At 37.0% G+C, this 20652-nt stretch overlaps 1 protein-coding gene across 4 annotated transcripts in view; it reads right to left on the bottom strand.

Moving 5' to 3' along the window:
• The window catches only part of Tpp2 (tripeptidyl peptidase II), a 69031-nt gene that overhangs the window by 26457 nt on the left and 21922 nt on the right, over nucleotides 1-20652 (bottom strand). For all 4 annotated transcript variants that reach the window (XR_373249.4, XR_001784011.2, NM_009418.3 and 1 more), the window contains exons 7-16: nucleotides 19919-20073; nucleotides 19032-19108; nucleotides 16333-16460; nucleotides 15577-15676; nucleotides 7514-7662; nucleotides 6028-6143; nucleotides 4812-4980; nucleotides 3857-4014; nucleotides 3024-3100; nucleotides 1022-1128 (exon numbers count right to left, since the gene is read on the bottom strand). Coding sequence is in view for 2 of the 4 variants with exons in the window: in NM_009418.3 (NP_033444.1) it covers nucleotides 1022-1128; nucleotides 3024-3100; nucleotides 3857-4014; nucleotides 4812-4980; nucleotides 6028-6143; nucleotides 7514-7662; nucleotides 15577-15676; nucleotides 16333-16460; nucleotides 19032-19108; nucleotides 19919-20073 (1236 nt within the window). In the remaining 2 variants the exon portion in view is untranslated. The remainder of the gene's footprint in view (nucleotides 1-1021; nucleotides 1129-3023; nucleotides 3101-3856; nucleotides 4015-4811; nucleotides 4981-6027; nucleotides 6144-7513; nucleotides 7663-15576; nucleotides 15677-16332; nucleotides 16461-19031; nucleotides 19109-19918; nucleotides 20074-20652) is intronic.

Raw genomic sequence — 20652 nt, 5'->3', positions numbered from 1 at the left:
CCAAAGTCATGAGGAGGCAAGATTATTTAAGGAACACCTGCTCTAATTTAAGGGCATCAAAATAAGGTTTGGTTCATTTTGGTTTTTACAGACCAGGGAGCACAGAGGGGAAAATAACTATTTGCTACGAGGACGTATATATTTTGATAGTATTTTGAATGATGTGAAATAGAAGCCATCAGAACATTTGTAAGCTAACACTGAAATGATGTGACATGTTCATTCTATCCCATTCAATGTTTTATAACAATACCCACCATTCTCAAATTCTACATTTCTACATTCTTAAGATTATATTTACTGACTCATAACTAACAAAGTGTTTTTCTTTTTCTTTTTGTAATTAAAGAAAACAGACTCTGGGTAAACTGCAAGGGCTAGGCAGAAACAAGAAACTTCTATGGGTAGGAGTTTTACTCTTTAGTACTACTAGTAATGAATTTATCAGAGCCCTGAGCTATAGAACCCCAATAGGCTTTATGTAAATACTGCAGCACAGGAAGCTCCACAACTTGACCATAAAATAGCCTATAATGACAACTCACAATTATAGCTGTAAATAGCTTTCTGTCACTGAATACACCGAACTGTTAAGAGTGAAGTACACCAAACTGTTAAAGAGTACGGAGATTAATTTAACACAGACGAAACACTTTATGATTGTCTATTCTTACAGATGAGGGTAAGCAGTATCAGTTAAGATAGAAAGTCAGCTATGTAAAACTAGGTATTCCAAGTTAAGTAGTAGTCTATACCGGAGCCCAGACTCATTCCCTAAAGTGGTGTCTTCCCACTTCATTCTACCTCTTTCTCAACAAGTCGGTCAGTTTTGGTAAGGTATTCTATAGAAAAACCCTCTAGAAGCAGCCCTCCTAAGGGCCTAGCATAGACATAGATATACAAAGAGTAATTCCTGAGAACTCTTAGCAGGAAATCAACACAGCAATAGCACATCACCACCAGTTTACAAATTCTCTAACAGATTTAAAAAATAAAAAGATAAGAAACAAATTTTACTTACCAGCCCAGGTTGCCCCTTCAGGAACCTCAACAAAATGTCTTCGAATCTGACCAGGTTTAAAATGTACATCTGTAAAGGCTAGATCATAATGTGATGACTCATTTACTCTGAAAATTAAAAAAAAAAAAATTAAACATGATACTCTAAAAATAAAACTCTATATAAACAATACACTCATCAACACTCTAGATGTTATCCAACAGAGGCAAGTGAAGAGTTTGCTAGAAATAAACCCTGGACAATACTCCCTCATTCTGTACCACAGCAGTAGATATAACCTCTGACAGCAGCACACAGATGATCTACTCACCTATTTTTATACATTGTAACAGAAACAGTAAAAAGCTTATGCTGTCTCCTGTTAAAGGAATTTTACAAAATTCAAAGACTCTCAACTCTGATTTCTAAAAAATAAAAATTTTCTGAGACAGGGTTTCTGATGTATCCCCTGGCTGACCTGGATCTCCCTTTGTAAACCAGGCTGGCCTCAAATTCCCAGGAGATATGCCTACCTCTGCCTCCCAAGTTCTGGGATTAAAGGTATGCACCACCACACCCAGCTATGATTTTTGAATGTTAAAATCACACTATATTTTGTGTCAGCAATAGTCTTACAGATGTATGAGTAAAACATAATAAATTGAATCCCCACATGAAGTTTCAAAATGCTCCAAACTACTTCCATAAGCAATCAAAGAAATGTAAACATCAAATGGGTAACTATGTGCTATGGAAATAAAATGCGGGTTGCAATTACATTGTCTTTAATTTTACAAATAAGCAATGGATACCTACTGTGTATGAGGTACTGTTATTTGTAGCTAGAAATATTCCAATGAGTAAAAAACAACCCTTTCTTTGCTCTATAACAACTGGTAGGGAAAGAAAAAACATTTAATATAGCAAGCTCCATAAAAGAATTGTTACAGAAAAATAGAAGAATGGTTTGGATCCTAAGAGTGAGCCTGCAGATGGTTGAAAAGTCTTGTCCAAATTCCCACTGAACTTACACAAAACATGTAACAGAGAATTTAACTGTGATGTAAATTTCCCATGTGCATGGATATTTTAATCTCATCAATTTTATCCTGTAGGCCTCATTGGCTGAGGCCTATTACATAATTAATATTTAACTCAAATAACCCCCACCAAAGGTATTAATTTAGAATGTGTAAATACAGCTTGCAATCAAATGATATATATTATATTAAAAAACAAATTGGAACACATTAGCTGAAGCCTGTCCAGGAGCTTGTAAAAAGTGTTAGAGTGAGGAAGGAAGGAAATCCCCACACGGAGAATGCCCAGAAGTAAGTCTGGCTATTTAACATACGAGCAAACGAGGCAAAGGAACAAATGCATAAATACTGAGGAAACCATTGAGTGTCAAGAGAGGGAGATAGCTAAAAATGTGTACTTTGGTATACTCAGTGATAGGAAGCCACCTGAGATGTTAATTCTAAGTTGTTCTTGTGGGCTTTTTAAAGGAATGAAACCGGATCTTTAAGGAACACTGCTGGTGTGTTTGAAGCAGGAAGTTAATACACCAAAGTAAACTCCCCGATTCCAGGATGCTTGAGATGGAAAGAATAAGGCTGGAAATAGAAAGCAACTAGAAGCATCAGGGCAGCAGAATCACAGACACGGGAAGGTAAGCGGGGCGCAAAGGACGAGGATGAAGAATCCCTGAGTAAGTGAGGAAAGAGGTACAATGAAGGCAGAAATAGCCTCTCAACAGGGCAATATGGAGTCAGTGGTAGGATGGGCAAAGACATTTCAATAGAAGGTGGGCAGATGCCAGATACCCTCAACTAATAATTAATAGAAAGCATTGCTAACTATATGCCAACTAGGATGCTAGCTAGAAGCAGAAACTGGTTACCTGCTTCTGTCTTAATATTTCTAGTTACTTGCTTCTAAGCAATCCTCCAAAAATCAATACTGTATTACAATATAGGCATTAACAATGTATACATAATAATAAACTAAACATCTTACTTACTTTGCTGCTATAACTGCAGTGATTGGAACTCTGAATAAAGGACCTGCATTGGGGGATGCTATATCATAGCCACATACCTTGAAGAAAGAATGGTAAGTTTCAACACCCATGAAAAAAGTTGCAAAACATAAGTAAAAGGTGTAATGTAAGCATAGAATAATCTAGTCTTAAAATTTAAAGATCTAGCAGGTAAGTTAATACTAGATTACTGACATTAATTCATATAACAACCCAAAGCAAATAGCAACCAAATAGCAAATCATGACTGAGATGAACAGGTAACAAGGTATCAAGTTTAAAAAAATATAAAGATTAGCTATATGACACTATTCTGTGTTTATTTACAACTGTCAGGTTTAACAAATGTTTCCTCTAAATAGTAAAGCTAACTACAGCACAAGTTTAGCTACACTGCATAATTAACAAAGTACAGAGGCCTGATCAAAAAGGCTTTGCGTAGCCAGGCGTGGTGGCGCATGCCTTTAGTCCCAGCACTCGGGAGGCAGAGGCAGGCAGATTTCTGAATTTGTGGCCAGCCTGGTCTATAAAGTGAGTTCTAGGGACAGCCAGAGCTATACAGAGAAACCCTGTCTCGAAAAACCAAAAAAAAAAAAAAAAAAAAAAAAAGGCTTTGCTATTTCTATCTCCCTCAGCCTTCTTCACAGAAGAATGCAACACTATATAACTAACTGCTTAAATGGATACAGAAAAGTTAGAAAATCTAGTAAGTGAAAAGGTTAGATTTTTAATGAGAGAAAACACATCAGAGATTATTTACTTTCACCTTCTCAAACATTTCAAAGAGAAAAGAAAAACAATAGATGTTACAATACCTCTGTATAATGTAACCCTTCTCTTAAGCCCCTGGGGTCCACACGTATGTTTATGTGCCGACACTGATTCATGAGTTCCAAATGGCTGGGACACTGAACCCAAGATGAATTTGAAGTTAAAGCTAAATGAAGCTGAAAGGATATTTTTTCAGAGTTTTCTGGCATTAAAAAAAAAAAAATTAAGACTCAGCATTTCCTCTTTTTCTAGTTTGGTCAACTGTATAATACATTAGATAGGATACCAAAATTATAACTTAAATAAAAATGCAGAATCTTCTTGTGATTCACACATATTTTCATCCATCACTGCTAAGCCTTATAAACAGTTTAGTGGACCTTTTGTATCATTGCACGTAGAGATCAAGCAGCTGACTAAAATAAACTGCCAGATACAAAACAACAGTTCCTCACCAACTCACAGCTGTGTTTACTTCCCACACTCACCTAAAGCTCTGCCTTCTATCCAAGGAATGAGATATGGAAAGAAAATAAACTATAATTTTATTATAGGCTTAATAAATTATGGGCCACTGAAGGCCGGGGCCCACTCTTTTCCTTCATTGTCAAGATCCTGAATGAACTGCCATGGTACTGGGGTCTCTAATAAATATTTTCCACCAAATCTATTAAATTTTAAAATAATCACTTGTTAATTTGTATTTTCTCCTAAGAACAGTGAGTGGTTTGGGTCATGACAAATCTTTCAGTGACTGCCTAAGACCATCAGAAAACACAGATATTTACATTACAATTCATAACTAACAAAATTATAGTTATAATTTTATGGTTGGGAGTCACCACAACATGAGGAATTGTATTAAAGGGTAACAGTATTAGGAAGGTGGGTAAACATTACTTTAGACATCAGACAAGCAAAGCAGCATTCTTCTTTTATTTACCATTCATTTAAGCCACAAATACAAATGCTTCTGCTTACTGCCACCCTAGTACTTACCTGTGTTCTCTGGAAATACAGGCTCAATGCCAACACCATGATCTGAAGGAGCAGCCACCTGGACAGGATCTCGGAGGTAGATACCACGGTTATTTCCAACAGTAACTGTAAAACCTAATCTGTTAGCAAATGATGTATTTTGAATGAGGTAGTCATAAGCTTTGTCAACCTAAAAGAATATAAATGGTAGCATGTAAATGGCTAGGTAAAGAAAATATTTTATTACAAATTATGCATCAGTCTTAATTAATCTGGACCCCCGAGATCTTTCAAACACTGGACCACCAAACAGGTAGCATACACCAGCTTATATGAGGCCCCCAACACACATTCAATAGAGGACTTCCGAGTCTGTGTTCAAACAGAGATGATACACCTAACAACCCTCAAGAGACTGCAGGCCCCAGGGAGTTTAGAGGTCAGGTGGGGTGGAGGGTGGGGTCATCCACGTGGAGACAGGGTGTGGTCAGGAGGTGTGGAATGTGAAGCAGTTGAAGGGTGGTAGGGGAGGGGCAGGAAATGGAATATGGAGTGTAAAAAATGAATTACAAATAAAATTAAATTAAAACCAACAAATTATGCATCAATTAAATTTTAGCTGTAGCAAAGCTAATCTCTATATTCATTTCTCTAAAATAAATCAATAACACAGTTAAGATGGCAAATCAGCTGGGTAGTGGTAGCCCATGCCTTTAATCCCAGCATGTGGGAGACAGGGAGATCTCTATGTTTTGAAGCCAACCTGGGCTACAGAGCTAGTTCCAGGACAACCAGGGCTACAAAGAAACCTTGTCTCAAAAAACCAACAACAACAACAACAACAAAAACCAAAGGGGGGTGGGGTGGGGAGGGAAAGAGAAAGGAAAGGAAAAGTAAATTTGTGCTTTTAAAGAAAATACCATTCTGAAATTTAATTGATGCATAGTTTCTACTTCAGTCTGCATTCACAGTTATTCTCACATGAGCTAAGATCACTCGGTAACTTACGTCTGACTTTTAAACACTTTGATTTTCTAATCTCTATATACTCCAAATGTTTCTTTTACTTAAATGCAGTTAATCTCTTTTACCTACAAAGAGCCTTTGTGCCCTTTTTGATTATAGTTCTATAATGGCCACATCTAAAGTTTAGACATGCTGAATCACTATTACAGAGCAATATTTACAACATTATCTCAATGCTTTCTAGTTATTTTAGTACACAGACAACAAGTACCTGAATAATTCCATGTCCTTGGGCAAATACTTCTATATTGTCAGCTTTTATTGCAGTATTTTCTAGAGCTCTTCTGACTGAGTGTACAGTATAGTCAACATTATTTGCTTTCAGCCCTAAAAACAAACAAACAAACACCTAAGAAACTAATGTTAATGAACTCACTAGTTGAAACACTCTCCCTTCACCAAGATGTTAATATGTATTCTTTTCTGCTGTTTTCTTTTAACACTCACTTCTAAATGTTTTCTTAAAAATTAAAGTTGAAAAAAAAAATTAAAGTTGATTTAAACTGCTTGCATCACACAAGTACTTTAAGAAAAAAATTCATTGCATGCCAACCCACAATCACATCAATGCAGGCTACGTAGATATGACATGGATGTACCAAGCAGGCATCTTAGGGGCATTGTAATGGCATTTTCTTTAAAATATCATAGATTCAGCACTATAGTTGGTAACAGCAATTTTCAACTCAATTATATTTTATAATTACCAGTGGAACTTAAACAAATCAAAAACACCTGTCATGTTTCACAGCAGACCAGACTCTTCAATGACTTAAGTACCATGTGATTACAGCGTAGAACCAGATTTCAAACACAGAAGGCTATTGCCAATATATTATCCACCAGTAATATATTGTAATGTGCCAAAAAAAAAAAAAAAAAAGAAAAGAAAAAAAAAAAAGAAAGGAATAAATACTCCATGATGCAAACCAAGGACGCTATAATCACCTCCATGAGAATTCTAAAAAGATCAAAGTCCATTAGGAACAACTGGTAGATGAGCTGATTCTTGTAGAATGTATGAGTTTTCAAATCTGAAACATGGCAGAAAGGATTTGCAGGCGAGAGAGCTGAGTATTCAAAGAGAGACAGACATCTGACCTTGAGCTATTTGGTGAGTTTGAAGGAGTAAAAATGAGTAGAGACTAGGATCTGTCCTGGAGGTCTGACTCACTGTCTGGTGATTACTGACTGGGGATGGAGGCAGACTACTCCCCAGTACGACTCATCCATACTGGGCAGAGGAGAAAGTTACACGAGTCAGAAAAGGAGTGAACTAGAAGAGGCAGGTGGGAGGTAAGACTTGAAGAGGACAGGCTTCAGGCAGAAGTCTAAGTTGTAAGTAACCTGGTGACACCCTATTTAATACTGCACACTATTCAACACCTGGTAATGTAGTATTAGTATTTTCAATTTGTTTATAGTCGTCTGCTTTCTGCAATAAATTCTTTTTCATCAAAGTACTTTTGATGTTCTATCCAATGATTTAGCTCCAGAACTAAATTATTACTTGAAAATCATTAGTAGTAGTCAATAGATTTTATTTCCTGAATGATTGAATACACACTCAATAGATAAATCATTTTCTACTTTACATCTTATTTTGTGTCCAGGACATTTCTATTCTATACACTCTTACCATGAGAACTTCAGAAAGTATAGCCTACAATAAAGAGAGTAGTATGTAATATCCTTACCTGAAAGTACCAGGGCAATGCCACCACAGGCATTGGGGGAAGACATTGATGTCCCATTCATTAGCTGAGTCCCCCTCAATGTCCAGTTAGGCACAGAAGCAATAGCACCTCCTGGTGCACTGATGCTCACACCGAGGGCTCCATCAGCACTAAACAGAAAAAAGGTGAGGGTAGCTGAGCATGAACAATCTTTAAAAGGTCCTAATTATAGTCTAAATGATATAATAATTGCAGTTATAAAAGGACAAAGATATTATTATGAGACAATAATGGAAGGAAAATGACCAAACACTGCTCATTTCTCAACACACTTACTTTTTTCCTTGTAAGTGAAATGTCTGTGTGTAGCTATCTATGTTTATGTGAGAAAGGCATAGGGGTCAGTTATTTGAATGCTCTAATCTAACCCTTAATGAGGGTATTTCTTTCACCTATACCAGAAAAATTTCACTTTGTCTAACAGAAACATAACATTGCCTTATACCTAATTTTAAATGTTCTAAAGTTTAAAGTTTGAGAGTTTCTCTGTGTAGCCCTGGCTATCATGGAACTCATTCTGTAGACCAGACTTGCCTTAACCTCACAGAGATCTGACTGTCTCTGCCTCCTGTGTATTGGGATTAAAGGCATGCAACACCACCACCACCTGGCACATTAAAGAATTTTAAAATCGTCCTGTGTATGTGTGCAACCTCACACAGAGGAAGAAAAGGAGGGAGATGGGGAGAGAAGAGAAGAGAGACAGGGAAATAGAAAGATAAGCTGTTGGGAGCAGGCCATAAACTGGCATCATGGTATATCTGTGTAGGTCAGAAGACAACTTACAGGATTTGGCTCTCTCCATGACTGGGACCTAAGTATTAAATTCCAGTGGTCTGTATAGGCAGTGAACACCTTTAATCAATTATCTTATCAGCTGTAAGATCGCAATAGCACCCAGCACAGCTCTATTCTCTGTCTCATGGAAAGATACAAGGACATGCTATTTCCCCACAGAGATTGTTGGATTTCCTATCATGATTCTTACCCAAAGTGAGTGATGCTTGTTATATTTTTAAAAAACTCCTAGCTAAGAACACTAGGGTGATTTGACTTCAGTTCCCTAGAAAGTGGAATGCACTCCACCACTGCACAAATGGGTGGGTGGCAGTGCTTTCAGAACCTCTCTGAAATATGATTAGGCTAGGTGCAGTTAGTCTGCAAAATAATTCACTTATTGAAAGACAACAGTGTTTGGATAATAAAAAAAATAACACTATGTTCTTCACAATGTCATCCATAAATTTATATACAAGATATGAAGATTTAGGGACAATTTTCACATTCTTGCTCACAATATCTACAGTATCTATCAACCAATAGTCACAATGAGGACTAGGTATCTAGCAACTAGAAGAAAGTAATTACAAAGAGTTAAAAATGTAATGATTTCCTATTGGTTTTTTAACTAATTTCTGACTACCTTGTAAAGTAGCTAATCATAAAGTGACTTTAATTGTTGAAATTGCTAATCTAAAAATGAGTTTAAGTAAGAACCAACAAATGTTTAAAATTTGGAAAAATATTTTCTGTGGTTACTTTTAATTGTCAACTTGACAGTCTAGAATCATTTGGCTAAAGTTCTAACAAGTAACTGTCTAGATTGGGTTGGACTGTGGGAATGTTTGTAGGTGACTAAGAGAAGACCCAGCCTAAAGGTGGATGGGACCATTTCCTGTGGCAGTGCCCTGGAATGAAAATAGTGAACAGAGCTACAAAGAAGCATGTATTCTTCTCTGTTCTCCCAAGCTTCTGAACCCATAACTTCCCTGGTCTGATGGACCTTACTTGGAACTGTATCAAGTATATGGGGAGACAGGAGATAAGCCCAGAGGGCCATGTTTATGAATGAAAATATGCAGCTGCCAAGGGTGGGGTGAACCCCTAAAATGTTCCAGAGACCTGGGATGGAGGATTTTTCCAGGACTCAATGTGGGTGATCTTAGCCGAAATGACCAACAGTGGGGAGATGAAACCTGAAGAGACTACCTCTCGTAGCTAGTGCCCCTAGTGGAGAAATGGGGACACCAAGAACCTTTAAAATCTTCGACTGAAAAATGTTCCTGTCAAAAGAATGCAAGGGCAAAAATGGAGCACAACCTGAAGGAATGGCTAACCAGTGATTTCATCTTGGGATCCATTCCACGGGAGGTCACCAAATCCTGATACAATTCCTGATGCTATGTTGTGCTTGCAGACAGGAGCCTCTGGATCTGAGAGGATCTACCAGCAGCTACTGAGACAGATGTAGAAACTCATAGCCAAGCATTGGATTGAAGTCAGGAATTCCCATGGAAGAGTTAGGGGAAAGACTGAAGGAACTGAACGGAACGGCAACCCCATAGAAAGACCAACAGTGTCACCTAACTTGAACCCTTGGGAGCTCCTAGAGACAAAGCCACCAGCCAAAGATGGACCAAGACTCCTGGCACATATGTACCAGAGGACTGCCTTGCCTGGCCAAAGTGGGAGAGAATTTGCCTAATCTTGTAAAGTCTTGATGCATCAGGGAAGGGGGATGCCTGGGGTTGGGCACTCTCTCAGAGGCCAAGGGGAGGAGAGATAGGGGTATTGTCAGAGGGGACTGAGAGGGATATATAGGATGTAAATAATTAATTAATAAATAATGATGATGATGATAATAATAATAATCAAGAACAACAACAAGAAAACCACTGCATGAGAAACATTTCTCTAGAGTTAGCACACAGAGGCTGATATAGTTGTAGTCCAAAGCATGGGCCACCTCTTTAGAGTACAGCAGAAAATGGCAGTGTAATAAATATTGTGCAGGTGGTTTTGAAGATAATTTTTTTTAAATGCCAAGAATGAGGGAGTCATGGAGAATAACTGACACCAGACACTGTGATAGGGGTACAATCCTGCAAATAGGCTCCCATATGCCACTGTTTGAAGTTTCAGTTGCAATAGAGAACACAAGAAATCAAAATCAGATCTATATATCCAGTGTTTAATGCTGAGGGAGAGGTAGGACAGTTTTTCAGAGAGCACTATCAAACATGTTTTTCGCAGTAATAATTAGCCCACATCTTTTACTTTATACCTTGATAATTTAACCAAATATCTGCTAAGGTATTTCTTGTTATATACCAGATAAAGACAAACTCAATTCTTAGATCAATTAGTTTGTTGTAGATTTTACTAAAATAATTCTTTGTGCATTAGTTTTGGTTTTGGTGCTAAAGGGCAAATCTAAGTCCTTACATATGCTAAGCATATATTCTATCACTGCACTATACCCCAATCATCTGAAGAAACTCCTTAAATTTTCTACAGCAAGTGACATTTGCAAAGATTAGTTTAAATAAGTCCATAATACTTTGTTTTTATTTTAAACATAATTTCATTTTAAATTGCAACATAAAACTTGTAATTTAGAAATCAGATTCAGAAGTAATTTAATAACTTTTTTATTAACTGAACATAAACTTTTTGTATTAACTGAACATACAACCTTTGTGAACTTAGGATTTTTTTTGAAAAATTTAAAGAATTTTATTATTTGTGTGTGTGTGTGTGTGTGTGTGTGTGTGTGTGTGTGTGTGTGTGTGTGTGTAACTGTCTGTCTGGAGGACAGAGGTATTATGTTCTCTGGTGAGTTGCACCCTGGTGTGAGCTGCCTGACATAGGTGTGGGAAACTGAACACAGATCTTCTGTAAGGGTTCTTCTTACTATGTATTCTGAGATACTGGGACATCTCTTCAGTTCATACTTTGGATTCTCAATCTATACCTATTGTTACTGACACCATATGGTTGGAGGAGGGCAGCCTATGATGATGGTACAAGACAAACTTTCCTGATACTTAAGAAATTAGGTTAGTATAGTAAATTAGTTCTACACAAAAACCTACTTATCTTTGACTCCATGCACTGTTGCATATAGAACTTCTTCCTGTATCTTAACATTTAATCCATCCTTCAAGACCATGACCACCTCCTCTAGAACCAGTTTAACCAAATCATCTTACTCCTATTGTTCCACCATCTGACAATGTCAGTTGGTAAATCAAAATCAAAATTCTTCTAAATCTTCTCTAAAGAAATAAAGAGATGAATTAAAATGGACATTATTTTTTAATCAGGTGCCAGTACTCACTGAAGTCCTAATGAGGTATTATTAAAAATTAAGACTTATATAATCTCTTAATTAAAGAACAAGTTCTGAGGCACACAGGAATTCCGCCTGACAAGTGGCAAGAGTGCCTTCCCCTCTGGGCCAGCGCCCTGAGAAGCCAGTCCCACAACACCCAGAGGAAGCTCCACTCCCAGGAACTCTAACACACCCAGGATCATAGGATCAGAGGTGAGAAGGATACAACATCTGTCCCAACACCAAAAGTAACTGGGACCAGCAGGACCCAGGCACGCAGAACTCTGCCCGACCAGTGGAACTGGTTTCTTCAGGTCTGGGCTAGTGCCCTGAGTACACCTTGGGTATGAACTCTGCAGCCAGTCCTACAACTGCCAAAAGATGCTCCCAGGCACTCTAACACACACACAGGACCACAGGATAACAAGATCCTAGGAGCTTGGTCACACCAGGAACTCAGGGTCCCAGATGCAGCTTGACGCCCAGGAGCTCTGATACACCAAGGATCTCAGGATCACAGGATCACAGAATCATAGGATCCCAGTGACAGCTGAACTAAGAGGAGTTCTGACACAACCAGGATCACAAGAAGGACAGGCTCCAGACAGGTATAGCAAGGGCAGGTAGCATGAGAGATAATCAGATGGTGGGAGGCAAGCATAAGAATATAAGCAACTGAAACCAAGGTTACTTGGCATCATCAGAACACACTTCTCCCAACATAGCAAGTCCTGGATACACCATCACACCAGAAAAGCAAGATTCGGATCTAAAATCACTTCTCCAAATGATGATACAAGACATAAATAATTCCCTTAAAGAAATACAGAAGAACACAGGTAAACAGCTAGAAGCCCTTAAAGAGGAAACACAAAAATCCCTTGAAGGATTAGAGGAAAACACAATTAAATAGGTGCAGGAAACAAAACCATCAAAGATCTAAAAATGGAAATAGAAAAAATAAATCACAAAGGGAGACAACCCTGGAGTTAGTAAACCTAGGAAAGAGATCAGGAGTCATAGACACAAGCATCACCAACAGAATAGAAGAGATAAAAGAGAGAATCTCAGGGTCAGAAGATAACATAGAAAAAACACTGACAAGAGTTCTTTATCAAAGAAAATCCAAAATGCAGAAAGCTCCTAACCCAAAACATCCAGGAAATCCAGGACACAATGAGAAGACCAATAGGTATAGAAGAGAGTGAAAATTCCCAACTTAAGGGCTGGAGATGGCTCAGCGGTTAAGAGCACTGGCTGCTCTTCCAGAGGTCCTGAGTTCAATTCCCAGCAAGCACATTGTGGCACACAACCATCTATAATGAGATCAGATGCCCTCTTCTGGTGTGTCTGAAGGCAGCTACAGTGTACTTATATATAATAAATAAATCTTTAAAAAAAGAAAATTCCCAACTTAAAGAGCCAGTAAATATTTTCAACAAAATTATAGAAGAAAACTTCCCTAACCTAAATAGATGCCCATGAACACATAAGAAGGCCTACAGAACTCTAAATCTACTGGACCAGAAAAGATATTCCTCTCAACACATAATAATCAAAACACCAAATGCATTAAACAAAGAAAGAATATTAAAAGCAGTAAAGGAAAAAGGTCAAGTGACATATATAAAGGCATACCTATCAGCATTATACCAGACTTCTCACCAGAGACCACTAAAGCGAGAAGATCCTGGGCAGATGCCATATAGACCCTAAGAGAATAGAAATGCCAGCCCAGGCTACTATACGCAGCAAAACTCTCAATTACCATAAATGGAGAAACCAAAGTATTCCATGACAAAACAAAAATCACAATATCTTTTCATAAATCCAGCCATACAAAAGTTAGTAGATGGAAAACACCAACACAAAGAAGGAAACTATACCCTAGAAAAAAGCAAAAAAGTAATCTTTCAAGAAACTCAAAAGATAGCCACATAAACCTATTTCCACCTCTAACAACAAAAATTACAGGAAGTAACAATCACTTTTTCTTAATATCTCCTAATATCAATGGACTCAATTCTCCAATAAAAAAGACATGGACTGACAGACTGGATACATAAACAGGACCCAGCATTTTGCTGCATACTGGAAATGCACCTCAATGACAAAGACAGATACTACTTCAGAGTAAAAGGTTGGAAAACAATTTTCCAAGAAAATGATCCCAAGAAACAAGCTGAAGTAGCCATTCTAACATTGAATAAAATCAACTTTCAACCAAGTCACCAAAATGCAAAGGAAGAACACTTCATACTGGTCAAAGGAAAAATCTACCAAGATGAACTCTAAATTCTGAACATCTATGCTCCAAATGCAAAGGCACCCACATTCATAAGAGAAACTACCAAAGCTCAAAGTACATATTGTACCCAATACAATAATAATGGGAGACTTCAACACCCCACTCTCAGCAATGGACAGATCATGGAACCAGAAACTAAACAGAGACACATGGACACTAACAGAATTTATGAACTATCTAACAGATATTTGTAGAACATTTCATCCTAAAACCAAAGAATATACCTTCTTCTCAGCACCTCATGGTACCTTCTCCAAAACTGACCATATATAATCAGTCTCAAAACATGCTGCAACAGATATAAGAAGATTGAAATAATCCCATGTACCCTATCAGATCACCACAGACTGAGACTAGTCTTAAATACCAACAAAAACAATGGAAAGCACACATACACATGAAAGCTGAAATACGCTCTACTCAATGATAACTTGGTCAAGGAAGAAATAAAGAAAGAAATTAAATACTTTTTAGAATTTAATGAAAATGAAGGCACAACATACCCAGACTTATGGGAAACAATGAAATCAATTCTAAGAGGAAAACTCATAGCTCTGAGTGCCTCCAAAAAGAAACTAGATTGAGCATACACTAGCAGCTTGACAGCACACCTGAAAGCTCTAGAACAAAAAGAAGCAAATACACACAAGAGGTGTAGACGGCAGGAAATAATCAAAAGCGGGGCTGAAATAAACCAAGTAGAAACAAAATGAATCAACCAAACCAGGAGCTGGTTCTTTGAGAAAATCAACAAGATAGATAAACCCTTAGCCAGACTTACGAGAAGGCACAGATAATAGTATCCAAATTAATAAAATCAGAAATGAAAATGGAGACATAGCAACAAAATATATCTTAAAATAATTATTCTGTATGAAAATATTAAAAAACTATTTGTAAAATGTGTTTAAATTTCCTTTCAAAAATGTTGTCACCTTTTCATACTAGGGTTGTAAGTAATTTACTGTTACAGTATTAGAATATTTGACTTTGATTATATATTAATGTTTTTCAGTCTTTGATTATATATTAATTTTTATTAGTTTGTTTTATAGTCACTTACGTTTTCATGAAATCAAAATCAATTTAAACTACATTTGATGACTGATATCTTCCTTTGTTCTCTCCACCCTAAACTCTGGACAGATATTGATCTGTCTTTAGTTGTTATGGTATTGACTTTCTTATAATCAAAACTGGAATCAAAACACTCATGTGAATTCCTTTGATTATTTTCTTTAGTGTATTGTAATTCACTTACACTATATCCAGGGTGTTAAGTATGATGCTCTTTCATTAAACATATTGAAAAAAAAAAAGCTTCTCATATATTTCAAATGATGTTAGAGAACCAAAACTTGTCAATCAGAATTTGCTTACTTATAGATCTCACCCAAAATGCTCAAAGAAGTTTATGTGGAAATGAACATAGGATCTGTTGCTATGATCCGTTATAAAAGCACAACATTTGTTTCACAAAAGTTTAAATATCAAATCTGGTCAAAACAAGGCTATCAATATTTATTATCTATAAGCCACCCTCCAAACAGTACAAAGTTTAATCAAATACATGTATTACTCCCAATAATTACTTATACTTACCTTGGGCCTCTAGAAGACCATGTATATTGATTTGCAGGCAGTTTCTCTCTCAGTGAATACTCTGCAACCATCATATCAGGGGAAACATAAGCTCCAACACCTATTAGGATGGATTTTGCCATTAACAAAGGGGAACACATTTCATCTCATGCATCCTAATTTTTTTCCCCAGTGAAAAACACTATGCTTAACATGATCATTAGCACACTCTCTCTCTTGTAAATGTTAAGGGAAAACATTTAATACAGAAACAAAGTAAGTTTACGTTATACTATGCACACTGCTTTTGGGCACATAACTTCCAGGATTATTATGTGCATTAAAAAAAAGAAAACCTGCCAAATTGTGTGCACATTAAACCACTTTCCCTAAATTACAATAAATTCTAGGTAACACAGTTCCTCAGACTTTCCTAGGAACACATTTAAGGTCTATGTGAAGGTATGTACAACCCCACAGCTCACAGGACATATGCAGCCCACAAAACTGTAAGCTTACTTAAAACATTATGAAGGTTTGTTTATGTAACTTGACTCTATACATGAAAACTTCCTGTCACAATGTAAAGTGACTGAAAATACCTGGGCCTTCAGTGTTTTATATAAAGGATAGGATATGATATTTGATTAAACAGTGGTTTATTGTTTAATTTATATATTTTTAGATACGGGGTCTCTCTAGTATCATGGGCTAATATCAAATGTGTGCGTTTCCTCCTTTAGTCTCTTGTTTTGCTTGTATTTAAAGCTTACTAACCTATCACACTGGATGTAGTTCCTCCTGGACAACCCACTGTAGAAAGGCATGGACCATTATTTCCAGCACTTGAAACATAAATTGTATTATGTTTCCATACTGCTTCATTAATTACTTCACAAATTCTCCTGAAAAAGAAAGAATTACTTTGAGCAAATACAACTTCCATATTTAATTTATAACCAAACAAATCACATTGACTCCAAGCTGTGTAACTGACAGTAGCTTTAAATGAGGAGAGGAGATGTGTATCAGGTACATTCAGTTATGCGATTAACTATACATGGACAGGTAGGCTTGTAGTAAGACACAATGCTATTACAACTAGTATATCCTAGTTAAGTTTCATGGAATTGTAAAATCAGGTTAAATGCAAGAAAAACAAGATATAGCCTGGGTGATGGTGCACACCTTTAGTTTCAGCCCGCCAGAGGCAGTAAGAAAAGTAGCTTTATGAATTCGAATTCAATATGGTTTACACAGAGATGTTGAGGCCAGCCAAGGGTAAATAGTGAGACCCTGTCTCAAAAGAAGCAAGCAAACAAACAATACCCAATGTGGAAAACAGACAAACAAAACCTCAAACCTACAGAGCATTAAAATATTAAAAGGGGTTGTAAAGTGGTAACATTGAGCGAAAAATGAAAACCAAACAAAAGAAAACAAAACAATGAAATGACTCCTGCATACATTTTGACTATGGATTAATTGACTAAAAAAGCTAGCTAGTATCTTCATTGACAAAGTTCCACGAGGGATGGGATGGGGAGAGACTAATAGAAAACCTAAGAAATTTAAAATCAAAGAAATCAAGTTAAAGATCGACAACAAACAAGAAAGTTTACTGGCATTAAATAAGGGACATGCTGTTAAGATTAATGAAGAAATTGGAGATTATAAATTACCCAGCTCCAAACAGTTTTGCAAAATCCAATGTGTGATGTCTAACAAGAGATCCAAGTTCAGTTACCAACACACACACAACATTGTGGCTAACAACTGCCTATGATTCCAGTTCCCAGGGATCTACTGCCCTCTTCTGACCTCCATAGATGTTATGCACAAGTGAAACACACACACACACACACACACACACACACACACACACACACTACTGCCCTCTTCTGACCTCCATAGATGTTATGCACAAGAGAAACACACACACACACACACACACACACACACACACACACACAAACAACACCAGAGACAGAGACAGAGACAGAGAGAATAAGTGTAACTGACAAAGGAGAAAAGATCACTCAGGTGAAAAAGTTAATGAGATGACAAGGTAAAAGAGCACAGTATAGAAAGAAATGGTGAAAACTGGCAGCGTACATATTACAAGGGCAATAAAAAAAATACTTCACAAGAAACCCAATTACCTGCAAAAAAAAAAAAAAAAAAGGTGAACCATTTGGTAACAATAAACAGCATCTAGGTTGATAGAGCTCTCCTTTTGATAGGACCTTAAAACAGCTTCACATACTTTGGTGCTGAGAGTTATAGATACATTGATCACTAAGAAAATGATCTAAATATTTCAGATACATAAAATATAAAGGAAAGGAGCTACGGTATATCAAGTTAAGGCCAACACTGTACTTAGAAGAAAGGATATAGATGACATATGCAAGAGTTTCCTCTGAGGTTGAAATGTTTCATCCTGAAGTGAAGCTCCTCTGTAAGCAGGAAGGTAAACAACTCAAAAAGGCTTCCTTCAGGAAGGCAGTAACCTGACTAAATTTACCAGGCCCCTCCCTGCCAGAGTAAGCCAAGAAAGCTGGGAGTCCCTCCCAGAGGAATGAAGCTAAACAGCTATGAAGATGCTCAGAAGAGCTAGACTGCAAAGTACACTCAGACCAGAACAGCTGTGTGTAGGATAAGCAGAAACCAGCCAAAGTGCCTGGAAGAGATTTCCCAACCTGTTGAGCTGCTTGCAGGCTATTGTGAATGCTCTAAATTCCCAGATTTCTTAAGTTGTCACTCATGCTACAGTGGGCTTTGGTGATGCAGCTGTCTTTGAGTATTTCTGCTCCTGCAAATACCCTCTCACCCATACTCCTGTAAATAACCCCAATTAAACTCACTGGTTCACCAAGGTGGACTTTGATGGTGTCTGAATTTTGGTCTTATGTGTACCATCTTCCTAGGAAACCTTTGTCACAAAACAAAATTACATGAAAGGAGGGGAAGCAGGACAGGAAGTAGCACAGACTGAGGGGACTGAGCAGCTTAAGTGGAGCCAGTGTGTAACAACAGAAAGGTTTATAGCTGAGTGACTAAAGGAAGTAACAAGGAGCACATCTGGGCAGTTGTCAGGTAAGTACCACTGGGAAATCCCAGGATCTCTGTGAATGAGCTATTTTGGTGATGGATGGCCCAACAAATCCAAACTGTTTGGAAAGGAAGGAAAATGCAGAATCAATGACCAATGCCAGAGTGCCTGGAAGGCTTTGAGTTTCAGACCCACCATTATGGAGGAGTGACCATGCTTGGAATGGTCTGGCAAAGTGCACTGATGAGACCCGGTATCAAAGGCATAACATGCAAGTGAGAGTCTGACTTACAAAACACAATTTTCTGATCATGATTATTTTATTTTAATTTCAGTTCACTTACATAAAACATTTGATCATCTTCATCTTCATTAGGTAGGTTCTATGATGTAACAACTCCTACCCCCACAAAATACTTACCCAGAATTTGGCCAATGAGTTGCTTCTCCATAACTGTAGTTGACAAGATCACACTTATGATTTATAACTTCTATCATCTATTAAAAGATTAAGACTCTGGTTTAGGAAGTCTTTTTTAGAAACAGATTAACCAAGAAATAGTTTATAATCCTACAGTGTCCAGACTAATCATATCCCAATTTATAAAGTATTTTTAGGCATACACTAATTAATGCCAAAAGGTAGCAGGGGAACAAATTCAGTAAACTGCCAGTTAAAAATGAAGCTATTCTTTTAAGAATGTAAGAACCATAGATGAAAATGGGTAGAGGCAATACAATGATCTGATTAGATTTTAAAAGTACTTAAGTTATATGACAAACAAATATACAAAATATTAAATTTACTTAGAGCTTTAATTTTCTTTTAGAGTACTGGATCAAGTTATATATTTTTAAAAAAATGACCTTTAAAAGTTTGCTAAGATATTTACTACAATGAGTATAAAGTATTCTTTTTTTTTTTTTTTTCTATAAAGACTTTAAATCAAGAAACTTTTTCTTGGCAATTTTTAACTTTAAATTTTGCTGTTTTTATTTTTTTTTTGAGACAGTGTTTCCTTGTGTAGTATTGGCTGTCCTGAAACTTACTGCAGATCTGACTAGCTTCCAACTCAGAGATTCACCTGTCTTGGTTTTTAATCCCTTGCTGGGATTAAAAACAAGCGCCACCGCCACCTAGCAGCTTTAAAAAGTTTAAGATCAACTAATCAGCATTGGTTTGCATCTGAAAACACTGTACATCAAGATACTGTCACATATACTCTTGATAAACCAGCACCATTTTATAAACACAAGTTTCTAATCCCCTACATTATTAACCTATAGCAAGAACTCCTAGACACTCACAGCTCTGATGAGGCCTGTGCCTGTTTCCATAGTGCTTAGCCGTGTATCACCAATCTTAATGGATAGAATTTGAGCACCAGGAGCAACTCCATTCCGTTCAGGCTCTTCTGGAAAATGCCCTGCGGCTATACTTGCTACATGGGTTCCATGAGCTCCTATAAACAGAAATAGGGTGTTAGTGCATGACAAAAAATGTCATCACATGTGAAAATTTTAACCATTCCAACATGTGCATTATGACAAAATAATCTATAAAAACATAACCCAATTATATATCTAATATTATCTCAAATATATTCATGTCAAACAAAATAAATTTCAATTACATGTTTATTTTTTCGTCTACCCTGGATACAGCTCTGTAGTAAAAGAAAAAAAATGTAAGCGACAGAACACAGCACATATTTGTAATACATAAAATTCACAAGTAACATGTTATCCAAAGTATATAAAAAAAAAATCTTTCAAATACAACAAAGGAAGATATGAGTAGAAACACCCTGTCCACCAAGCAAAGTGGGTGAAACATGTGAAAAAGTCATCTCACAAGCAGGATGTCCACAAGGCACAGAAAGCATGGAAACATGGTTTGCTTTATCAGTCATCTGAGAATTACAAATTACTGTCACAAGGCAGTATGCCTATGTACTTTACAACATAACTAAGATGTTAAAGGTTGACAACAGTTTAGAAAATACCACACACTGTTCTTGTTCAAGAAATCTGAAGAGGCA

This window comes from Mus musculus, chromosome 1 (genome assembly GCF_000001635.26).
Source record: "Mus musculus strain C57BL/6J chromosome 1, GRCm38.p6 C57BL/6J".
NCBI classification, from domain to species: Eukaryota; Metazoa; Chordata; class Mammalia; order Rodentia; family Muridae; genus Mus; species Mus musculus.
The sequence above is the reverse complement of the archived record's forward strand: the minus strand, read 5'-3'. Positions and strand labels throughout refer to the sequence as shown.